The following is an 18,233-nucleotide window of genomic DNA, read 5'->3' on the forward strand; positions in this document are numbered from 1 at the left end:
CGCGGAACTGGGTTTGAGGACCTGGAGGGACGATGGCCCTCCCCGGAGTGGGTGTGGCTAGCTGCGGGCGTCACGGGGCTGCCCCGCCCCTCCCGTCGGGACGCGGGCGCTGGTGGCGCCATCTTTCCCGGCTGCGGGAGGGGTCACAGGTCAGTGTCGGATCCTCGGCGCGGGTGAAGAGGACGAAGAAGGTGATCAGACCGGCCGAGACCTTCAAGTTCCGACCGGTAAGAGCAGCAGGAGAAGGCTGGCTCCTGAAACGGAAGGGTGGAGGGCCTGAAGGCGGGCCGAAGATGCAGCCGGGGGAGGGGGCCGCAGAGAGGAATGGGGAGGGGGCGGAACCTCCGGGTACCGCTGGCTGGAGGGGACCCTTGCGGCCTAAGGGGAGGTGTTCCTTTGGTCTTCAAACCTCAGCTTTCTCACTGGACTCCTTCCTGCTGTGTCCCGGTTTGAAGATGTCTTTGTCTCTATAGACTTTCTGGAAAATGTAATAATTCGGGAAACCTGTGATAAGTCATAAGACTTAACTGTCGGGGAGGGAAGGTGATGGTGAGGATTTCTTTTACGGCCGCCAGAAAGGGAGTAGGAGTCATAGGCCAGCGTATGGAAAAGCAGGGCGCTGACTAGGACTGTCGTCACGGGTGCCTCCATCCTGGATTAAATATTTTCTTTTATTCTAGGTGCCTTTTCCTCGGGGCAGCCCGGGATTCTCCAAGAGGACAATGGATTCTGGGACTCGCCCAATTGGTAGCTGTAGCAGCCCTGCAGGGCTGTCTCGGGAATATAAACTAGTGATGCTGGGTGCTGGTGGTGTAGGGAAAAGTGGTAGGTGACGTTTTTCTTCCATCTTAACAAGAAATAAGAATGAAAAATGCTTACAACAAATACCTTCCACCCAAATCAACTGGGAGACTGGCTAGCATGCAGTATTGATACTTAACAGTTCTTTCCATGGGTCATCTTTGTGTGGATTTTACCTTTCATTTCTTGTTTTAAAGCCATGACCATGCAGTTCATCAGCCACCGATTTCCAGAAGATCATGATCCTACCATTGGTAAGTCAGAGTATCACTTATGTTTTACAAATAAATCTAATAAAAGTTTCTTTGTGTCAGTTTTTGAAACAGTTTTAAACCATTTATATTTTGATCCTTTGTTGGTGCCTAAACAGACTTATTTAATAAGCGTATCATAGTGATTGCTAAGCAAAAGCTTAAGCTTTTTTCCTAGCTTAAGTATTTATGTACATCAGCCATCTTAGTCTGTCTTATTGAACATTAATGGGAGACTTTGTTATATTTTTATGGGTGGTATACCATGTTGCCAGGTTAAAGGAAAAATTTAAGGGCCACTTAACAGAAGCCTTTTGCTATCATTTTTCTAAGGGTCTGATTTGAGACTGACTCTGTAACTATGAGTCAGCTGGTTTGAACTTCCACAAAAGGAAGCAGAAAAACAAGTAGAGCCAGCCTGCTGAACTCTTTACAACCCAGACATCCAGAGCCTGGACTTACTTGTTCCACGAGAAGCGCTTCATTTACTTCCTTATACCTCAAGTTCATTACATAGCAAGGTCTTTCTTCTTGTCTTTCATAGTCCTTAATGCTCAGTTGTTAGTAAAACAGAGAGTAAAAAGTAATTTTTTAAAAAAATTGCTATTCTCTGTAAACACTAAGTACATTACTGTTACTCCTGAACCATAAGGAGACAGGTTTGATTTTTAGGAGTTATATCCCAGGATTATAGAAAACTTGTGATGGGAATGGGGAGGCACAGAAGGCCGGCTGTATTAGTTATGTTTTCAGGAAGTGACTCTGTGTCAGGTCTCGGGAGAATTTCCATTGGGTCAAGCTAATGAGTGTTCTGTGCTAACCCATCTTTGGATGTGGTCATTTTATATAGTAGATGCTTTTGTGGCTTGGGGAAAATAGAAACAGTTCTTATTTTTTCATGTACTATATTAAATTTAGAACATTGTTCACGAATTCACACTGTGGTGGGAATTTAAGGAACAAAATTAATTTAGGGCTTAGTATAATTTACTTAGAATTATCTTTTCCTGGGACTTTCCTGAGGGTGCAGTCCAGTAGTTAAGACTGTTTCCATTCGAGGGGGCACAGGTTCCAACTCTGGTCAGGGAACTAAGATCCTGCAAGCAGCATGGTGAACCCCCTCCCCCCCCCACCCCACCCCCCAAAAAAACTAAAACCTTGTCCCCTGAAAAAGTTCCCCTCCCCCCCTACTCAGCTGCTCTTCTGACAATATTATCTGATTCAACAACAGATACTTTTACCTATTGAGTTATGTGCCAAGCACTGTGTTAGGCCCTGGGATTACAGTAGTGAGCAAAAAGATACGGGTGTCTGCTCTCATTTGTGCTTCCCTGGTGGCTCAGAGGGTAAAGTGTCTGCTTGCAATGCAGGAGACCTGGGTTCGATCCCTGGGTCAGGAAGATCCCCTGGGGAAGGAAATGGCAACCCACTCCAGTACTCTTGCCTGGAAAATCCCATGGGAGAAGCCTCTCATTTAGTTTCTAATTTAGGGCAAGTTTGTTGCAAACTTTGGCTGCTAAATCTAAGAAGAAAATCTTTATATTGTAACATGCACATATAAGTATACATTTGTACATATGTATATGTAATTAAAATACCGTGAAACTCTATTTACCTCACTACTTATGTTGCATTTTTGTATTTCCTCTTTCATTTTAGATTTCTCCTTGTTTATTTTAATGCTGGTCCTAACCCATTAAATTCATCCACAACTCACAAATACTGATGGGTACATGACCTGTAGTTTGAAAATCATTGGTTTAGTAGGCCCTTCATCTTTGAGGAAGAGTCAGAAGCAGGGATTCAAGAAAAACTGTTTGAAGGAAATACATCAGGGTGTAAGGAGCAAATGTTTGAATGGTGGAAATAGGCTTTTTTCCCCCCAAAATTACCATAATAATATACATAAAGGAGACATTTTGACTATATGGATTCTCTAGGAGACTCTGATATTTCTTTTTCCTGTATTAAAAATGAGGAACTGTAAATAAAGCTTTAATGAACTTTGTAACATTTAGTTTTTTTTATCTGTAAAATGGAGTTAATACCACCTCACTGAATTATTGTCACTATTGAATGAGTTAATATATATAAATCACTTAATGCTTAGTGTTTAATAACTATTTAATAAATGGCGAAGTTTTATGGCCTAACACTTTTCAAAAAGATAAATCTCTGAGCTCTTTTTTAGTTTAGAATTGTAGGTAAAGTCTGAGAAGTTTAAGCAATGAATAAACTTATGTCATGGCTTATGTGGAAGAAAAAAATTAGTTGAAGACCCAATTTATATATCTGAATGGATTTAGGGGCTTCCTTTGAACATCTGGGCACTTAAAGAAACTCGTGTGTAATCATCTTCTCCATAAGATGAATTTCAGAATAAGTTTGCATATTCCTGCATTTATGAGTTGATAGTACTGCCTCTCTTCCCTCCTGTAGAAGATGCTTATAAAATCCGGATCCGTATTGATGATGAGCCTGCCAATCTGGACATTTTGGATACAGCTGGACAGGTATTAAATCTCAAAATGCTATGAGTAAAGGCCTTTTCGTGCTAGTAAAGGGGAGGGAAAGACTTAAGCAGAGAAGATCACTGGTTCATTTCTTTAATTTTTCATGCACTCTGACTCAGGACAGCAGGTAACAAACATCTCTCTTTGATCTGAACTAAATAATTAAAGTATGTATAGTTTTAGCTTGTATCAGTACACTAATGACCCTTGTTTCCCTCTAGGCAGAGTTTACGGCCATGCGGGATCAGTATATGAGGGCAGGAGAAGGGTTTATCATCTGTTACTCCATTACCGATCGTCGAAGTTTCCATGAAGTTCGGGAGTTTAAACAGCTTATTTATCGAGTTCGACGTACTGATGATACTCCTGTGGTTCTTGTGGGAAACAAGTCTGACCTAAAGCAGCTAAGACAGGTGAGGATAAACTAGAAAATGCTATATGTAATCGTGTGAGATTAGTCATTTGTGTTTCTCGGTTTATACATTTCTGTGTCTTAAAATGAAAATTTAAAATTAGCTTCTCCCCAGCCTGGAAAATGTCCCTATATCTTGCTATTATTTTGGGTAAAGTCTGGATTGTAAGAATCAGTTTACAGGACAAAATCCACAGGTGACAAATCAGATGACAAATAGGATACACTTTAAGTGAGGCATCATGGACTACCCTGATGGCTCAGCCAGTAAAGAACCCACCTGCAGTGCAGGAGACACAGGAAACGTGAGTTCGATCCATGGGTTGGGGAGATCTGGAGGAGGACATGGCTACCCACTCGAGTGTTCTTGCCTGGAAAATTCCATGGACAGAGGAGCCTAGCAGGCTATAGTCCAAAGGGTTGAAAAGAGACACAAGAGAGCACAAGCACAGATGGAGGTATCATGGGATTTTCATTTCCTAAAACCTCAGAAATAAGTCTCTTTATGTTGCAAAGAGAGAAACTTCGGCTTCAAAGTATACTTCCTGATGGTGAGGATTATGATCCCAGTAGAGGAAGAATAAGAGAAATTGTAGAGGATTTTAGAATGAGTGATACCCTTCAAATTAGCAGCAGCGTTTAAAATTTTGCTTTTTGGTATACAGATGAAGGTGTAGTGAAAGGGGCATATTTATCACCACTAGTGAAGGCAATGAATGGTACAAAATTTCTAGAAGTAATTGGATAGTACTTAAGTTCGTGATGTTTCTTGGTTGCTTTCTCTTCAGAATAATCTATTCAGGGATTTATATATAAAATATTTGTTGCTAGGCTATTAATGGCAGCAGAAAATTAGAAAAAGGCTAAATGTCCAAAAGTAGGAGAAATTATGTTCTATTCATAATTTGATATGTTGATTTCAGGTTCTTATGGTTTTCAGTATTATAGCTTAATTATAACTTCTCATTGCCTTGTGATTTACTTTCTTGAAATGTATGAGGAAATTAAGATTGTATATTTGACATCTATAAATATTCCCTGTTCCAAAAGTTACCTTTAAAATAGACTAGAAATAGAATCACATAATTTGAAGATGGAAGGAGTCTTAGAAGTGAAATAATCCAGCCTCTCAACAATACAGATATCACTGTGCTCTGCTTGTTCATCTCCAGAGTTGGAGAGGTCTCTTCCTGTTACCTTCACTTTGGGGCGTCTACTGTTGTTGTATAGTCGCTGAGTTTTGTCTGACACTGCGATCCTGTGAACTGCAGCACACCAGGCTTCCCTGTCCTTCACTATCTCCCAGTTTGCTCAAACTCATCAAACCACCGAGTTTCAGTGATGCCATCCAACCATCTCATCCTCTGTCACCGCTTTTCCTCCTGCCCTCAATCTTTCCCAGCATCACGGTCTTTTCCAGTGAATATACAGGGTTGATTTCCTTTAGGATTGACTGGTTTGATATCCTTGCTATCCAAGGAACTCTCAAGAGTCTTCTCCAGCACCACAGCTGAAAAGCATCAATTCTTCAGCACCCAGCCTTCTTTATGGTCCAACTCTCACATCCATACATGACTACTAGAAAAACCATAGCTTTGACTATATAGACTTTTGTTGGCAAAGTAATGTCTCTGCTTTTTAATATGCTGGCTAGCCTTGTCATAACTTTCCTTCCGAGGAGCAAGCATCTTTTAATTTCATGACTAAAATCACTGTCTGCTGTGAATTTGGAACCCCAAAAATAAAATCTGTCACTGTTTCCACTTTTTCCCCATCTATTTCCCATGAAGTGATAGAAACAAATGCCATGATCTTAGTTTTTTGAGTGTTGAGTTTTAAGCCAGCTTTTTCTCTCTCCTCTTTGACTTTCCTCAAGAGGCTCTTTAGTTCCTCTTCACTTTCTGCCATTCGAGTGGTATCATTTGCATATCTGAGGTTGTTGATATTTTTCCCGGCAATCTTGATTCCAGCTTGTGCTTCATCCAGTTTGGCATTTCGCTGATGTACTCCACATATAAGTTAAATAAATAGGGTGACAGTATACAGCCTTGTCATACTTCTTTCCCAATTTTGAACCAGTCTGTTGTTCCATGTAAGGTCCTAACTGTTGCTTCTTGATCTGCATACAGGTTTCTCAGGCGATAGGTAAGGTGGTCTGCTTTCCTGTCTCTTTAAGAATTTTCCACAGTTTGTTGTGATCCACAGAGTTAAAAAGGCTTTAGCGTGGTCAATGAAGCAGTTTTTCTGGAACTCACTTGCTTTTTTTATGATCAGCAGATGTTGGCAATTTGATCTCTGGTTCCTCTACCTTTTCTAAATCCAGCTTGTACATCTGGAAGTTCTTGATTCACGTACTGCTGAAGCCTAGCTTGAAGGATTTTAAGCATTACCTTGCTAGCATGTGAAATGTGCACAATTGTACGGTAGTTTGAACATTCTTTATCATTTCCTTTCTTTGGGATTGGAATGAAAACTGACCTTTTCCAGTCCAGTGGCCACTGCTGAGTTTTCCAGATTTGTTGACATAGTGAGTGCAGCACTTTAACAATATTGTCTTTTAGGATTTTAAATAGCTCAGCTAAAATTCCACTATGCTATTACCACTATAAGTTTTCTCTTGTTTACATTTTTAAAGGTCACCAAGGAAGAAGGATTGGCTTTGGCCCGAGAATTCAGCTGCCCCTTTTTTGAGACATCTGCTGCATACCGCTACTACATCGATGATGTATTCCATGCCCTTGTCCGGGAGATTCGTAGGAAAGAAAAGGAGGCAGTACTGGCCATGGAGAAAAAATCTAAGCCCAAAAACAGTGTATGGAAGAGGCTAAAATCACCATTCCGGAAGAAGAAAGATTCAGTAACTTGAAGGAAAGATGTGAAATGTTTATCTGTGAACTGCAGTGCTTAATCAGAGCAGTCCAGTAATCTGCATTAGTGAGCATGGTGCTTGTTCTTTCTCCTGTTATGACTGTTATTTTAAAAGTAACTGATGAAGGGGACATGCCCACTAGGAGATTTCAATGATGTGGCATTTAAAGGATTGTCTCTTAGCTAATTCTGATTTTATTAACCCAGTGGAGCACTGTCTACTTTTTAATTTGCCACATTAGAATTTGATCTACCAATGTTTTGGATTCTGTTGCTGACATTAATTAATGTAAGTTTTTTATGCCCAGGGGAGTATGCATACCATATGTGTTTGACTAAGCTCACAAGAGGAATTTTTTGCCATGCACTATTCTGCACTCTCTTGCAGTCCCAACTGCAATTTCCTGGGAAGGACTTCTATCTTTTCTATTCATGCTGTGCTTCCTGGAGACAGAACAAAAATCATATCGGGAAATCAGTTCTACAGAGATCAGTGCTAAAGTTCAGCCGATAGCTATGGAACTGACTCCTGTTGCAGATAGTGATGAGAATGGGGAAATCAGGCTGTATGTTTTTGCAGGAACTTGCTAGAAAAAGGTAGGATCAGAACAGTGCTCCCCAGAGGAGCCTGTCTTTTCTAAGAAGTACACATTTGACCCAAATTCACTGGGATGAATGAGAACAAACAAGTAAAATGTAATGAAGCTTTCTTTCTCCTACAGTGTTATTTTACTGTTCCTTTCAGGGTTATACCTTTCTTTACCTTCAAAGGTAAACACTTTGGAAACCATTACTAGATTACTAAACTCTTGTTTAATCTAAATCCTTGGTTGGGATAGCCATTGCCTTGTACAGGTTTATTTTTTTCCCCAGAGATGCACTCACCATACACTTAGATTAATTGCTTCCTAGTGCTTTCCCCTCACTTCTCCATGCTCTCTAGAAGAGCTAAGCCTGGCAAAATGTTTTATAGGCCCTTCGTCAGACTGACTGCATTGTCCATACAGAAGAGACTAATCAGGAGTTAGTAAAATTGTGTATGTGCCTCCTTGACATAGACAATCACTAGACTCAGTGTTCTAAGAAAGCCTGTGGCATTTCTGTTTAATGAGCCAATCTTGAAGCTTTAAAATTCCCATGTGTTGAGTTTCTCATTGAAGGTTTCTTTATAAGACCTTGCTAAGTTCCCCTCAGGGTTTTGTCTGAGCCTTGACAAAGCTTAGCCTAAGAGAATACCACTTTGATAACTGCATAGTGGAAAAACTATCCTATCTTCTTGGGAAGAATCAGCTTTAAATATTGGTGGTGAGCTCTTTCTTTTAGAACCAGGATTATTTTGATACCTGAACTTGTTATGTGTGGAGATTAAGTCCAAAAGTGCTAAGAGTAACGTAGCATATGTTGAACATTAAATGTCACTGAAGCAGTGTTTGTGACCACTTTCAGAACATGACTTTGTGGAGCACCTTTTAAAAAGTACACAGCTCAGCTTACTGTTTTCCACTTTTATTACCAACAGAAGGATGGGGTTTTTCCTTCCAATCAGTGGTATATGTTCTGGGTTTAAAGAAAAGTGATGATTGTAACTTTTTTAGCTGAGCAGTGATCCCTTTTGAAACTCATGGAGATGTTTTTGCGACCAAATAAATCATGTTTTATGGTACTCAAGCCATCCAAAAGTGAAAGATACAGAATTTGAATCTATGCAGGACAAATATCTTAATGGAATCATAGCACTTTGGAGAACCATGGCAGAAGATAAGTACAGTGCAGTTCTGTGAGTGGTGTTTCACCACGTTTAAACTGGCTTAGAGCCTGTTGGGTTTACTGCCTTAGCTTCTCATTACTAGTGACGTAGGGAATTGTTATTAGCATCAAGCAAGAAGTTCAGGACAGTCAAGGCAGCAGAGAATATTGCCAGAAAAAAAATCTTTAAGACAGGAAGGAATTTCTATTGTAGGTAAGAAGAATAACAAATGAGTGTTTTTAAGACTATCAGTGTCATGTATTTGATCATTGGAATAATTAGCCCATCAATTAGTATTGAGAATTCTGTTCATGGTGCTAAGTAGTTAGAGGGGTGTAATGTGTAGGTCATAGTTCTATTGTTAGTGATTGTATAGTGTAAATAATTTATAAGCTCTAAATAGTCAGCTTTATCTAATTTGAGGGCATTAAAATCAATTACTGCCTGGAACTTTGATGAGAGAAAAATTCAGGGATAGATAAGTTGAAAAGCACTGGAACTGTTTATGTCCATACCAGATTGGTAAATTACAAAATTTGGAAGCTGGTGTCTAGAATTAATTGTTTAGAATTCAAAAGGGGACATAATGTTTTACCTTTGTGATCTATTAGCAAGAATTGGTCTACTGTAATGTTTGGGGAGCAAAGGGAAGAAAAAATTTTCACTTATGCACTTGTTTTTGAAGACAGTTTGTATGACGCAATACAAAACTTTTAAACAACTTATTGGGCCTTTCCTTTATTTACCTATGTGTGGGTAGAAATGTTTGGAATTGGTATACAGAGGTCATTTTAAGAAAAAAATACTGTGAGATTTTATATTCTGGAAAATATTCATTGAAAAAAGTTTTGAGTGTCTACCATGTACAGAACAGCTGTGTCAGGTACTCAGGAGCATGCCATGGAATGCCCCTTCATCCAAAGAGATTACCTCGGTGCTCGCAAAGCTTGAGGGGCAAGGAGGGAGGTGGAGGTGCTGCGTCCAACGGCTGAAGAGGTTCCCCCTTGTCTCAGTGAGCTGAGGTCCCAGTTCCAGGCACCTCCTGGCTCTGATTCCTGACCTCAGACACTGTCCCCATCCTGGAGCCAGTAGACCAATGACACTTGGTATTTGGCCATGCCATTGGAGAAAGTGGGGTGCAGAGTGAACTGCTGCCTCCAGGTGCCTGAGGGACCCTCTGAGACCCCAGCATCTCTGGGAAGAGGCAGAGGGATGAGGCAAAATTTTGTTTAAAAAAGAGCTTACCTCTTCAGTGAGAAGACAGAAAAAAGCATGTTTAAAGTAGTATCGCATTTGTCACTTGATCAAGGGTTAATTCAAGTTGTTTCAAGTATATAAGCTAAATGTGAGACAATGAGGAATAATCTTTTATGTGAAGGTCATTGCTTTTATCTCCACTACTCTAAATAGGCATCAGTGTTGGTAGAGAGGACTTAATTTAGACATTGAGAAAGTGAAAGTGTTAGTTGCTCAGTCTTGTCCGACTTTGTGACCCCATGGACTATAGCCCACCAGGCTCCTCTGTCCTTGGATTTTTCCAGGGAAGAATACTGGAGTGGGTAGCCATTCCCTTCTCCAGGGGATCTTCCTGACCCAGGGATCAAACCTGGGTCTCCTGCATTGCAGGCAGATTCTTTACTGTCTGAGCCACCAGGGAAGCCCAGTTTAGACATTAGAGAAATATATTTTGTGTCCTCATTATTTAACACTTATTGAGTAGGTCAGTAACTATCAGAGTGTCCACTATTAAACGGGTGATGGAAGAGGAGCATTCCATATTCTAATGTAACCGCTTAGGATAGGCAGTGGAATTACAGTTGAAATATTTATGGACAGTTATATACACTAAGCCCTGTTTGCTTAGAGGTGTGAGGGATTCTGATACAGTCAAAGGACTAAAAAGCTCCCAGCTCTGCAGCTTTGATAAAATTTGCATATACAAAACAACTAGAGATCAATCTTTAATAGATTACATGCTTCAAAGTGGGAGTGTTAACAAGGATTCAAAGAAGGAAGGATTTACAATGGCCTGGCAGATCAGTGGAGTTGACTCTCTTAAGTGAAGGGGTCTTCCCTGGTGATCAAGTGGTTAAGAATCTGCCCCTGATGCAGGGTAACCGGGTTTGATCCCTGCTCGGGGAACTAAGACCCCACATGCCATGGGGCAACTAAGACTGTGCCACAATTTAAGAAGCCCATGTGCCACAACAGAGACGCAAGACTGGGATTTCCCTGGTGGTCCAGTGGTTAGGAATCTGCCTGCCAAGGTAGGGGGCATGGGTTCCATCCTTGTTCTGGGAAGGTTCAACACGTTGCGGGCAACTAAGCCTCTGTGCTACAACTATTGAGCTGGGGGACCCCAGAGCCTGTGCTCCGCAATAAGAAGCCACTGCAGTGAGTAGCCCCTGCTCACTGCAACTGGAGAAAACCTGTGAGCTGCAAAAAAAACCCCAGCATGGCCAAATTTTTAAAAAGTAAATGGGAAGGACTTCCCTGGTGCTCCAGTGGCTAAAATACACGAGACTACTGTTCAGGGAACTAGATCTCACACGCTGCAACTAAAGAACCTGCATGCCTCAGCTAGGACCCAGTGCTGCCAAGTTAAAAAGTGAATGGAAGAGGAGACAGATTGAGGAGAGATTGCATTTGACCAGAATAGAATAATAAGGAGATAACATCAGAGGTGTAATTTCTGAAATTCCTCATTGCTGGTATTTATTACTTATTTAAGAAGAAATTGCTTATATAAGTTTAGTATGCCATTGACAAATGATTGGCCACGTTGCACTTTTTCCAAACTCAATCTTGAGAAAGATGAGATAAATTTGAAGTCTTATTTTTAAAAGTCCTTATTAACACCGACAGGGCACTTGGCTTTAAAAGATGGCTTAATACTGGAAACATTGGAGTTGCAGTAATCCTGGATTTGTTCAGCTTCAAATTAAAATTTATTTTCAAATCTTTATTCTCACATTTCATTAGCTCAGCTGGAACTGAAACTCAGACGGTAACGTCATACAGGGAAGTAGGTGGAAATCCTAGATTTATGACCGAAGATATCATTCACCCTATCTTCAAAGTATCTCTAAATGTTCTCATTGCACAAATTAATTTTGTCTTTCTTTCTCCCCACTAAGTATTGGCCATCAATAATTAGATATAGCATGAATTAGAATAATTTGAAACTATATTTTACTCACAAGTTTTCAGTTTTTTTTTCAGTGAAAGTTGGAAGGTGAGTCTTGCTATTCCTTGCTGTTTTATTGGTTAACTGTTTCAGTGGTGTGCTCTTCTCATGTTTGACTAGCCTACACCCATATCCATGAAGAAAGCTTATTGTCATTTAGTTGCTAAGTCCTGCCTACCTCTTTGTGACACCATGAACTGTAGCCCGCCAGGCTCCTCTGTGCATGGGATTTCTCAGGCAAGAATACTGGAGTGGGTTGTCATTTCCTTCTCCAGGGGATCTTCCCAAGCCAGGGATCAAACCCACATCTCCCGCATCTCCTGCACCGGCAGGTGGTGGATTCTTTATCACTGAGCCACCAGGGAAGCCCATGGAGAAAGCTGCTGCTGCTGCTAAGTCGCTTCAGTCATGTCCGACTCTGTGCGACCCCATAGACGGCAGCCCACCAGGCTCCCCCGTCCCTGGGATTCTCCAGGCAAGAACACTGGAGTGGGTTGCCATTTCCTTCTCCAAAGCATGAAAGTGAAAGTGAAGTCGCTCAGTCGTGTCTGACTCCTAGCTACCCCATGGACTGCAGCCCACCAGGCTCCTCTGTCCATGGGATTTTCCAGGCAAGAGTACTGGAGTGGGTTATGGAGAAGGCTAGAGCTGCCTTAACACTTGTCTACAGAAAGCACATTCTCCTTTAATGAGGAGTTGAATTGACTTGCCATCTGTTTGGCACCACTGTTTAGAAGTGAAGGACCTAGTAAGGCCTGCAGGAACCAGGATGGATTTTAGTCTTTAGGAAAGTGTGATCAGAAAGCATAAGGGAATCAACCCATCTGTAGAGGCTTGCAGACCTATTTCTAGTCAGACCTGAGTGTGGCCATCTTCCTTAGGCTAAAGTAAGTTAGTTAACCTAACTAAACTCCTAACACAAAGTTTCTATTCCCAGGAGTTTACATTTGGTAGGGAAGACAAAGCAATCCGTAGGAAACATAAAAACAGAATTCTCTGGCAATCCAGTGATCGTGCTGTCACTGCCGAGGCCTCGGGTTCATTCCCTGATTTGGGAACTAAGATCCCACAAGCCACACAGCACAGCTCCAAAAAAAAAAAAAAAACAGAACAGTACAGTTAACTAATTTTTAAAAAGTGCAAGATCTAGGATTAAATTGGTAGGTGGAATTAGGCCATGAAGATTACTCCAAAGGAGGAAAAGTGACTTGAGACAAAAAGTTGAGTTGTGTCTGTAGGACAACTTCGATGCAGGATTCAAAACTAGAAAAGTCAAGACCACAGTGTCGTACATGGAATGGGCATAACAAAGCAAGCTTGGGGTTAAACAGTAAGAGGTGGGTGGGGTATAGCAAGAGCCAATAGGGCAGGGTGGAAAAATGTAGAGCCTAGTCTCACGGGTGCATGATTTTCAAATATCTGTTTATCCAGGGTCAGAAACAATGGAGGGCTTCCCTGGTGGCTCAGTGGTAAAGAACCCGTCTGCCAATGCAGGAGATACGCGTTCAATCTCTGACCTGGGAAGATTCTGCGTGCCGTAGAGAAACTAAGCCCATATGCCACAGCTATTGAGCCTGTGCTCTAGAGCCCGGGAACCAAGCTATTGAGCCTGTGCTCTAGAGCCCGGGAACCGCAACTACTGAGCCCACATGCTGCAACTGCTGAAGCCCATGCAGCGTAGAGCCTATGCTCAGCAAAAAGAGATGCCAACACAATGAGAAGCCCAAACTCCAAAACTAGAGAGTAGCCCCTACTCCTTGCAACTAGAGAAAAGCCTGTGCAGCAGTGAAGACTCAGCACAGCCAAAAAATAAAATTATTTAAAAAAGAAAAGAAACAATTGGAGAGCTGTTTTGTTTCTCATTTTCTCACTTTAGCCTCTGGAGATTTCAACTTCATAGCTTTCTGATAGGACCTGATAGGGTTAAAACAAAACCCTCCCAGGTGATTCTGATTGCATTACCTAGCCATTCAGCCGTTCCTGGGTTAGGGATCACTGAACTGGATGATGTCCAAGTGTCTTGGGAGATCATTGAAGGACTGTATAAAGCTGTGATAGGTTGTAGTTAACAGGTGTGGAAAATTGTGGCTCTATATGTAACAACAGAACGGTGTGGGGATGGGGAGCAGCTGGGAGTAAGCAACAAGAAGGCTGCTCTAATAGTTAATGAGTAAGGAAAAAAGGGCTTTGGCTGTGGGGACAAGCAAGAAAAATAAACTCATACCGTGTTATGAAGGAGACCACTGGAGAGCACAAAGGACTGTTAGGTCCTAATGTTCAGGTTATTTTGAAATCTCTGACCAACTTTCAAATATGAGTTGACCTGGGGAAAAAATTACTGAAATATTTTAGCTTTGTCTAATAACCCTTATTTTAAAGAGAGAAAATATGATGAGCAGCTTTTGGTTCAGTATGTACATTCTGCAGCACACATGATTATATCATTAAGTCACCCAGTTTTTTGAACAAAAGCTGCTGGGGTGGGGACATGTGTCATTTCCTGCCCTTCCCAGAGCTGGTTATTGCTAGGTTTATTACAGTTTGCTCTGAGCCAGGAGAAAGTCTTCAGCTCCCAGAAATATCCCCACCAGATGCTTCTCTAATTTTCCTTGCAGAGGAGTGTGTAGGTGAAGTCCTGGAGGCAGAGAAACTTACAATATATATGAAGGTGAGTCCAAATATGTGCTCAAATACAATGTAATCCAACATAAAAGTTTCTGTTGGCCTCTGTGGAAGACACACATGCATATACAATTTAGTCAGAAATATCTTGCACAGTCCCACCCAAAACACTGAGGCTGCTCTTATTTTCATATCCTTAGACTCCTCAAGAGAGTATGTGGTTCTGGTTGCAGCTAAAATACATTTACCACCACAACCATCACCAAAAAAAAAAAAAAAAAAAAAACCTGTCATAAAAACAACTCTAGACCAAACTTCTCTTGAAACTCTAACTCAGTAAATAGGAGGAAGAAGCAAGGGCTTTCTGTGTCTGCCTCCTAGACAATATTTTGTTCACTGCCTGTCTACCTTTATTGGACAAATCTTTACTGCATACAGCTCTTGGAGTCTCAGTTCTGTTCTTTGGGTGCCTCCGATTCTAAAATGTGGAATCTCCTCTGAGATTTGATCAAATAGTGGGAGAGTGTAGGGAAAGAGCAAATTAGCCAAGATGGCGGTGGTCAGGCTCTCTCGCCCCACACCCTCTCGCTCTTGCCCCACGTTTTGTAAATAATGATTATGTAACAGCTGAGATCACTTATAGCACTGCGCACACACATCACAAGGTACTGGCTTGGCCACAGGCTACGCTTGTTCTGTAAGCATATATAAGCTTCACCTGACATGCCCTCAGGGCTGTATTATAGCTGCATTATGGCGGTGAGGCTGCCTTTCAGCTGTGTCTGCTGGGTCAACCATGGGAAGAGAGAATACAGGGTGTCTGCTGCTATGGCTGCTGTGCCAGTCAGGACAGAATAAACGTGTTTGCAGGTCTTACAGCTCCTTGCACTTTCTTCCAGCTTCTCTGCTTGAGCTTACCTACCCTGGGTTCAATGAACAATGTGCACAGTGAAATACAGTGAGACAATTGGCATAGTTGGCAGGATAAGTGAGACAGAGAGTGAAAAGAGGTGAAGAACAATCAGTATTTCAACCCCTTGGTGAACAATAATCTTTAAATATTATCTTGGAAATGCCTAAAAATAGACTGATTTGGTGTGAGTGAATGTAAATCATAAAAATGTCCAGTTTCATACAATAACAGATAACCAACCCTCTAAACGGAGAAGGCAATGGCACCCCACTCCAGTACTCTTGCCTGGAAAATCCCATGGACAGAGGAGCCTGGTAGGCTGCAGTCCATGGGTTCGGGAAGAGTCGGACACAACTGAGCAACCTCACTTTCACTTTTCAGTTTCATGCATTGGAGAAGGAAATGGCAACCCACTCCAGTGTTCTTGCCTGGAGAATCCCAGGGACAGGGGAGCCTGGTAGGCTGCCGTCTCTGGGGTTGCACAGAGTCGGACATGACTGAAGCAACTTAGCAGCAGCAGCAGCAGCAACCCTCCAAAACACCTAAAAAAACCACAGTGTTTTTATTTTTTGGCTGTGCTGCACAGCATGTGGGATCTTAGTTCCTCTAGCACAGATTGAACCCACACTCTTTGCAGTGAAAGCTGGAATCTTAATCACTGGACTACCAGAGAAATCCTGAAACATTCTTGAGGACATTGGCATCAAGAGCATGAATGAGCACAGCGACTTCCCTGGTGGGCCAGTGGCTGAGACTCCGTGCTGTAAATTCAGGGGACCCGGGTTCGATCCCTGGTCAGGGTACTAGATCCCACATACTGCAACTAAAACCTGGCACAGTCAAATATTTTTTTTAAAAAAGTATGAGCACATTCTAATTTGTATGAGTTCCCGTAGCCTCTGTTTGCATCTTTCTTTGAAGTCTCTACCAGTACTGATAGTGGAAGAAAGAGATTCTGGGGTCAGAGGTCCACAGGGTGAATCCAGGATGCATGGCTTATGAATGGCATAAGCCACTGTTAAATTTGTTAAATGGGGACAATAGTAGCACATATCCAACAGGGTTGTTGGAAGGATTGAGTTTTAAATGTGTAAAGTGCTTAAAACGGTGCCCAGCATTGATAAGCATTTGATCATGTTAGCTTTTTTTTGCTATTAAAAGAAAATGAGACCCTTCTTATGGCCTTGTCAGAGCTTTCCAATTAGATTGAGGTTTAACAGAACATTTGAGGTGAATTACCAGCTCCCCAGAACTGAACACAAAAGCAGCTAATGAATTACCAGGCTCTTATTGATTTATCTGTTAATACATCTATTCCTGGGCCTGCTGAGCCTTAAGACCCCCTCTAGGAGTTTGTTCTTGAATACCAAGCAGAGTTTTGAGCAATTCTTCCAGGTGTTCAGAAGGTGTGTTTGACCTAATATGGTATTTGGCAATTGAGATACTCTCCAGTTTACTATCTTGTAAAAGTTATACTGAATAAGAATAGATATGTTTTCAGTTTTCTGAAAAATTAAGCCCCATGGCTAAAACTTATGTTCTTCTAGAATTACTTAAAAAGGACTTCCAGCACTAGGCTGTTCGTCTTTTCAAACCACAAGGTATAGGGAATGAATGAGATTAGAAGGTGAGGCACATGGTAGGTTAGGAACTCTTCTCCAAGAGTTTGTTATAAGATCATAGGATAAAATACCTTGGAATGAAAGGTACTATAGGAACCTATGTAGGAATTCCTTGGTGGTCCAGTGGTTAGGATTCTGTTCTTTCACTGCGGAGAGCCTGCGTTCAATCCCTGGGTCAGGGAACTAAGATCCCACAAGCTGCACAGTGTGGCCAAAAACAAACTATACGACGTTCTTTATTCATTGCCCACCCAGTAGCAATTCCTTCTTCCAAAGAAAATGACATTTTACTCAAGAATCTACCCGTCTTCCATATTCAGTTCCAGGGCAGTACTAAATGGTCTGAAGATAATCCCATTGTCTTTGCTTGTGATTGGTTCAGAAATGACCAGGTGATACACTTTGGACCACCAAGATAAGAGGAAAGAATAGCTACAGGCTTCTGTGAATGATTGACCTTATTTTTCTAGGAGAGGTCCCAAGGCGATCTCCTGAAAGTGCTTCTATAAACATTATAAAAGCCTTACTAATGATTTTATGCCTTAAGCTAGCACTGAATATAAGAATGGCCCTCAGAAAGAACCTGGGCCTCTCATAGTATTGGTGACTTTTTACTGTATCAACTCTGAAGCCTAACCTGCCTTTGGACTTCCAGTTAGGTGAAGTGATCCATTTCCTTAATGTTTAAGCCAGTTTGAATTGGGTTTCCTGTTAATTAAAGCCAAAAACATCTTGAGTGCCAAGATAATCTTACTATCATTGTTATTATATCATCACGTTAGAAAAAAGTAATATACAAAATTACCTACCATGATTGGAATTATAAGGTTGTTAAAAGAAATTGGAAGGACATGTGCCAAAATTAGTACTGTTTGCCTGTGGGTGAATTTTTTTCTGGTTCCTATGAACATATACTTTATGTATTTTCTAATAAGATCCTGAATAATGTACACAGGGAAGAAAATGCACAAGAAATAAGATTAAATGACAAAATGATTGTTAAGGTTTTGGAATCTTGACTTTTTCCCCTCTTCTCTATTTACCAATGTTTTTATAATATGCTTATGATGTTAGTTTTATCATTTAAAAATGTTTTATAGTTTCACTGAAACTTATTTTAAACTTTTTCTCTTGCTTCCCTCTTTCTTGCATGCACACACAGTGTTCCTTTTCTCAGTTTGTAATTAAATATTTATTAGTGTGATTAATTGATTAATGCTTGTCCTCTGCTAAGCTCAAATGCAGTACTCTTGCTTATCAATGTCTTGTATTCCCAGTACCTGTCATATGATAGAAA

The 18,233-nt window shown here is 41.2% G+C and overlaps 1 protein-coding gene and 1 long non-coding RNA gene across 3 annotated transcripts; one reads left to right on the forward strand and one right to left on the reverse strand.

Annotated features, from left to right (window-relative positions):
* The first annotated feature begins 71 nt into the window (after positions 1-71).
* RIT1 (Ras like without CAAX 1) lies at positions 72-9,313 on the forward strand. Of its 2 annotated transcripts, none has more exons than XM_055584017.1 (6): positions 72-227; positions 681-825; positions 999-1,055; positions 3,492-3,565; positions 3,787-3,978; positions 6,613-9,313. In XM_055584017.1, the coding sequence occupies exons 2-6, from the start codon at positions 723-725 to the stop codon at positions 6,841-6,843; spliced, it is 657 nt and encodes a 218-aa protein (XP_055439992.1). In that variant the 5' UTR covers positions 72-227; positions 681-722; the 3' UTR covers positions 6,844-9,313. The 2 variants fall into 2 exon arrangements, with proteins under 2 accessions (XP_055439992.1, XP_055439993.1); XM_055584018.1 differs by lacking the exon at positions 72-227 and adding an exon at positions 359-487.
* A 5,045-nt stretch (positions 9,314-14,358) lies between these two features.
* Positions 14,359-14,933, reverse strand: LOC129654637 (uncharacterized). The gene is made up of 2 exons (XR_008715552.1): positions 14,810-14,933; positions 14,359-14,506 (listed from the first exon to the last, which is right to left on the reverse strand). It is a non-coding gene; the product is annotated as an uncharacterized LOC129654637 (long non-coding RNA).
* Positions 14,934-18,233: the final 3,300 nt, after the last annotated feature.

The sequence above is a fragment of the Bubalus kerabau genome, chromosome 6 (assembly GCF_029407905.1).
Source record: "Bubalus kerabau isolate K-KA32 ecotype Philippines breed swamp buffalo chromosome 6, PCC_UOA_SB_1v2, whole genome shotgun sequence".
Lineage (NCBI taxonomy): Eukaryota > Metazoa > Chordata > Mammalia > Artiodactyla > Bovidae > Bubalus > Bubalus kerabau.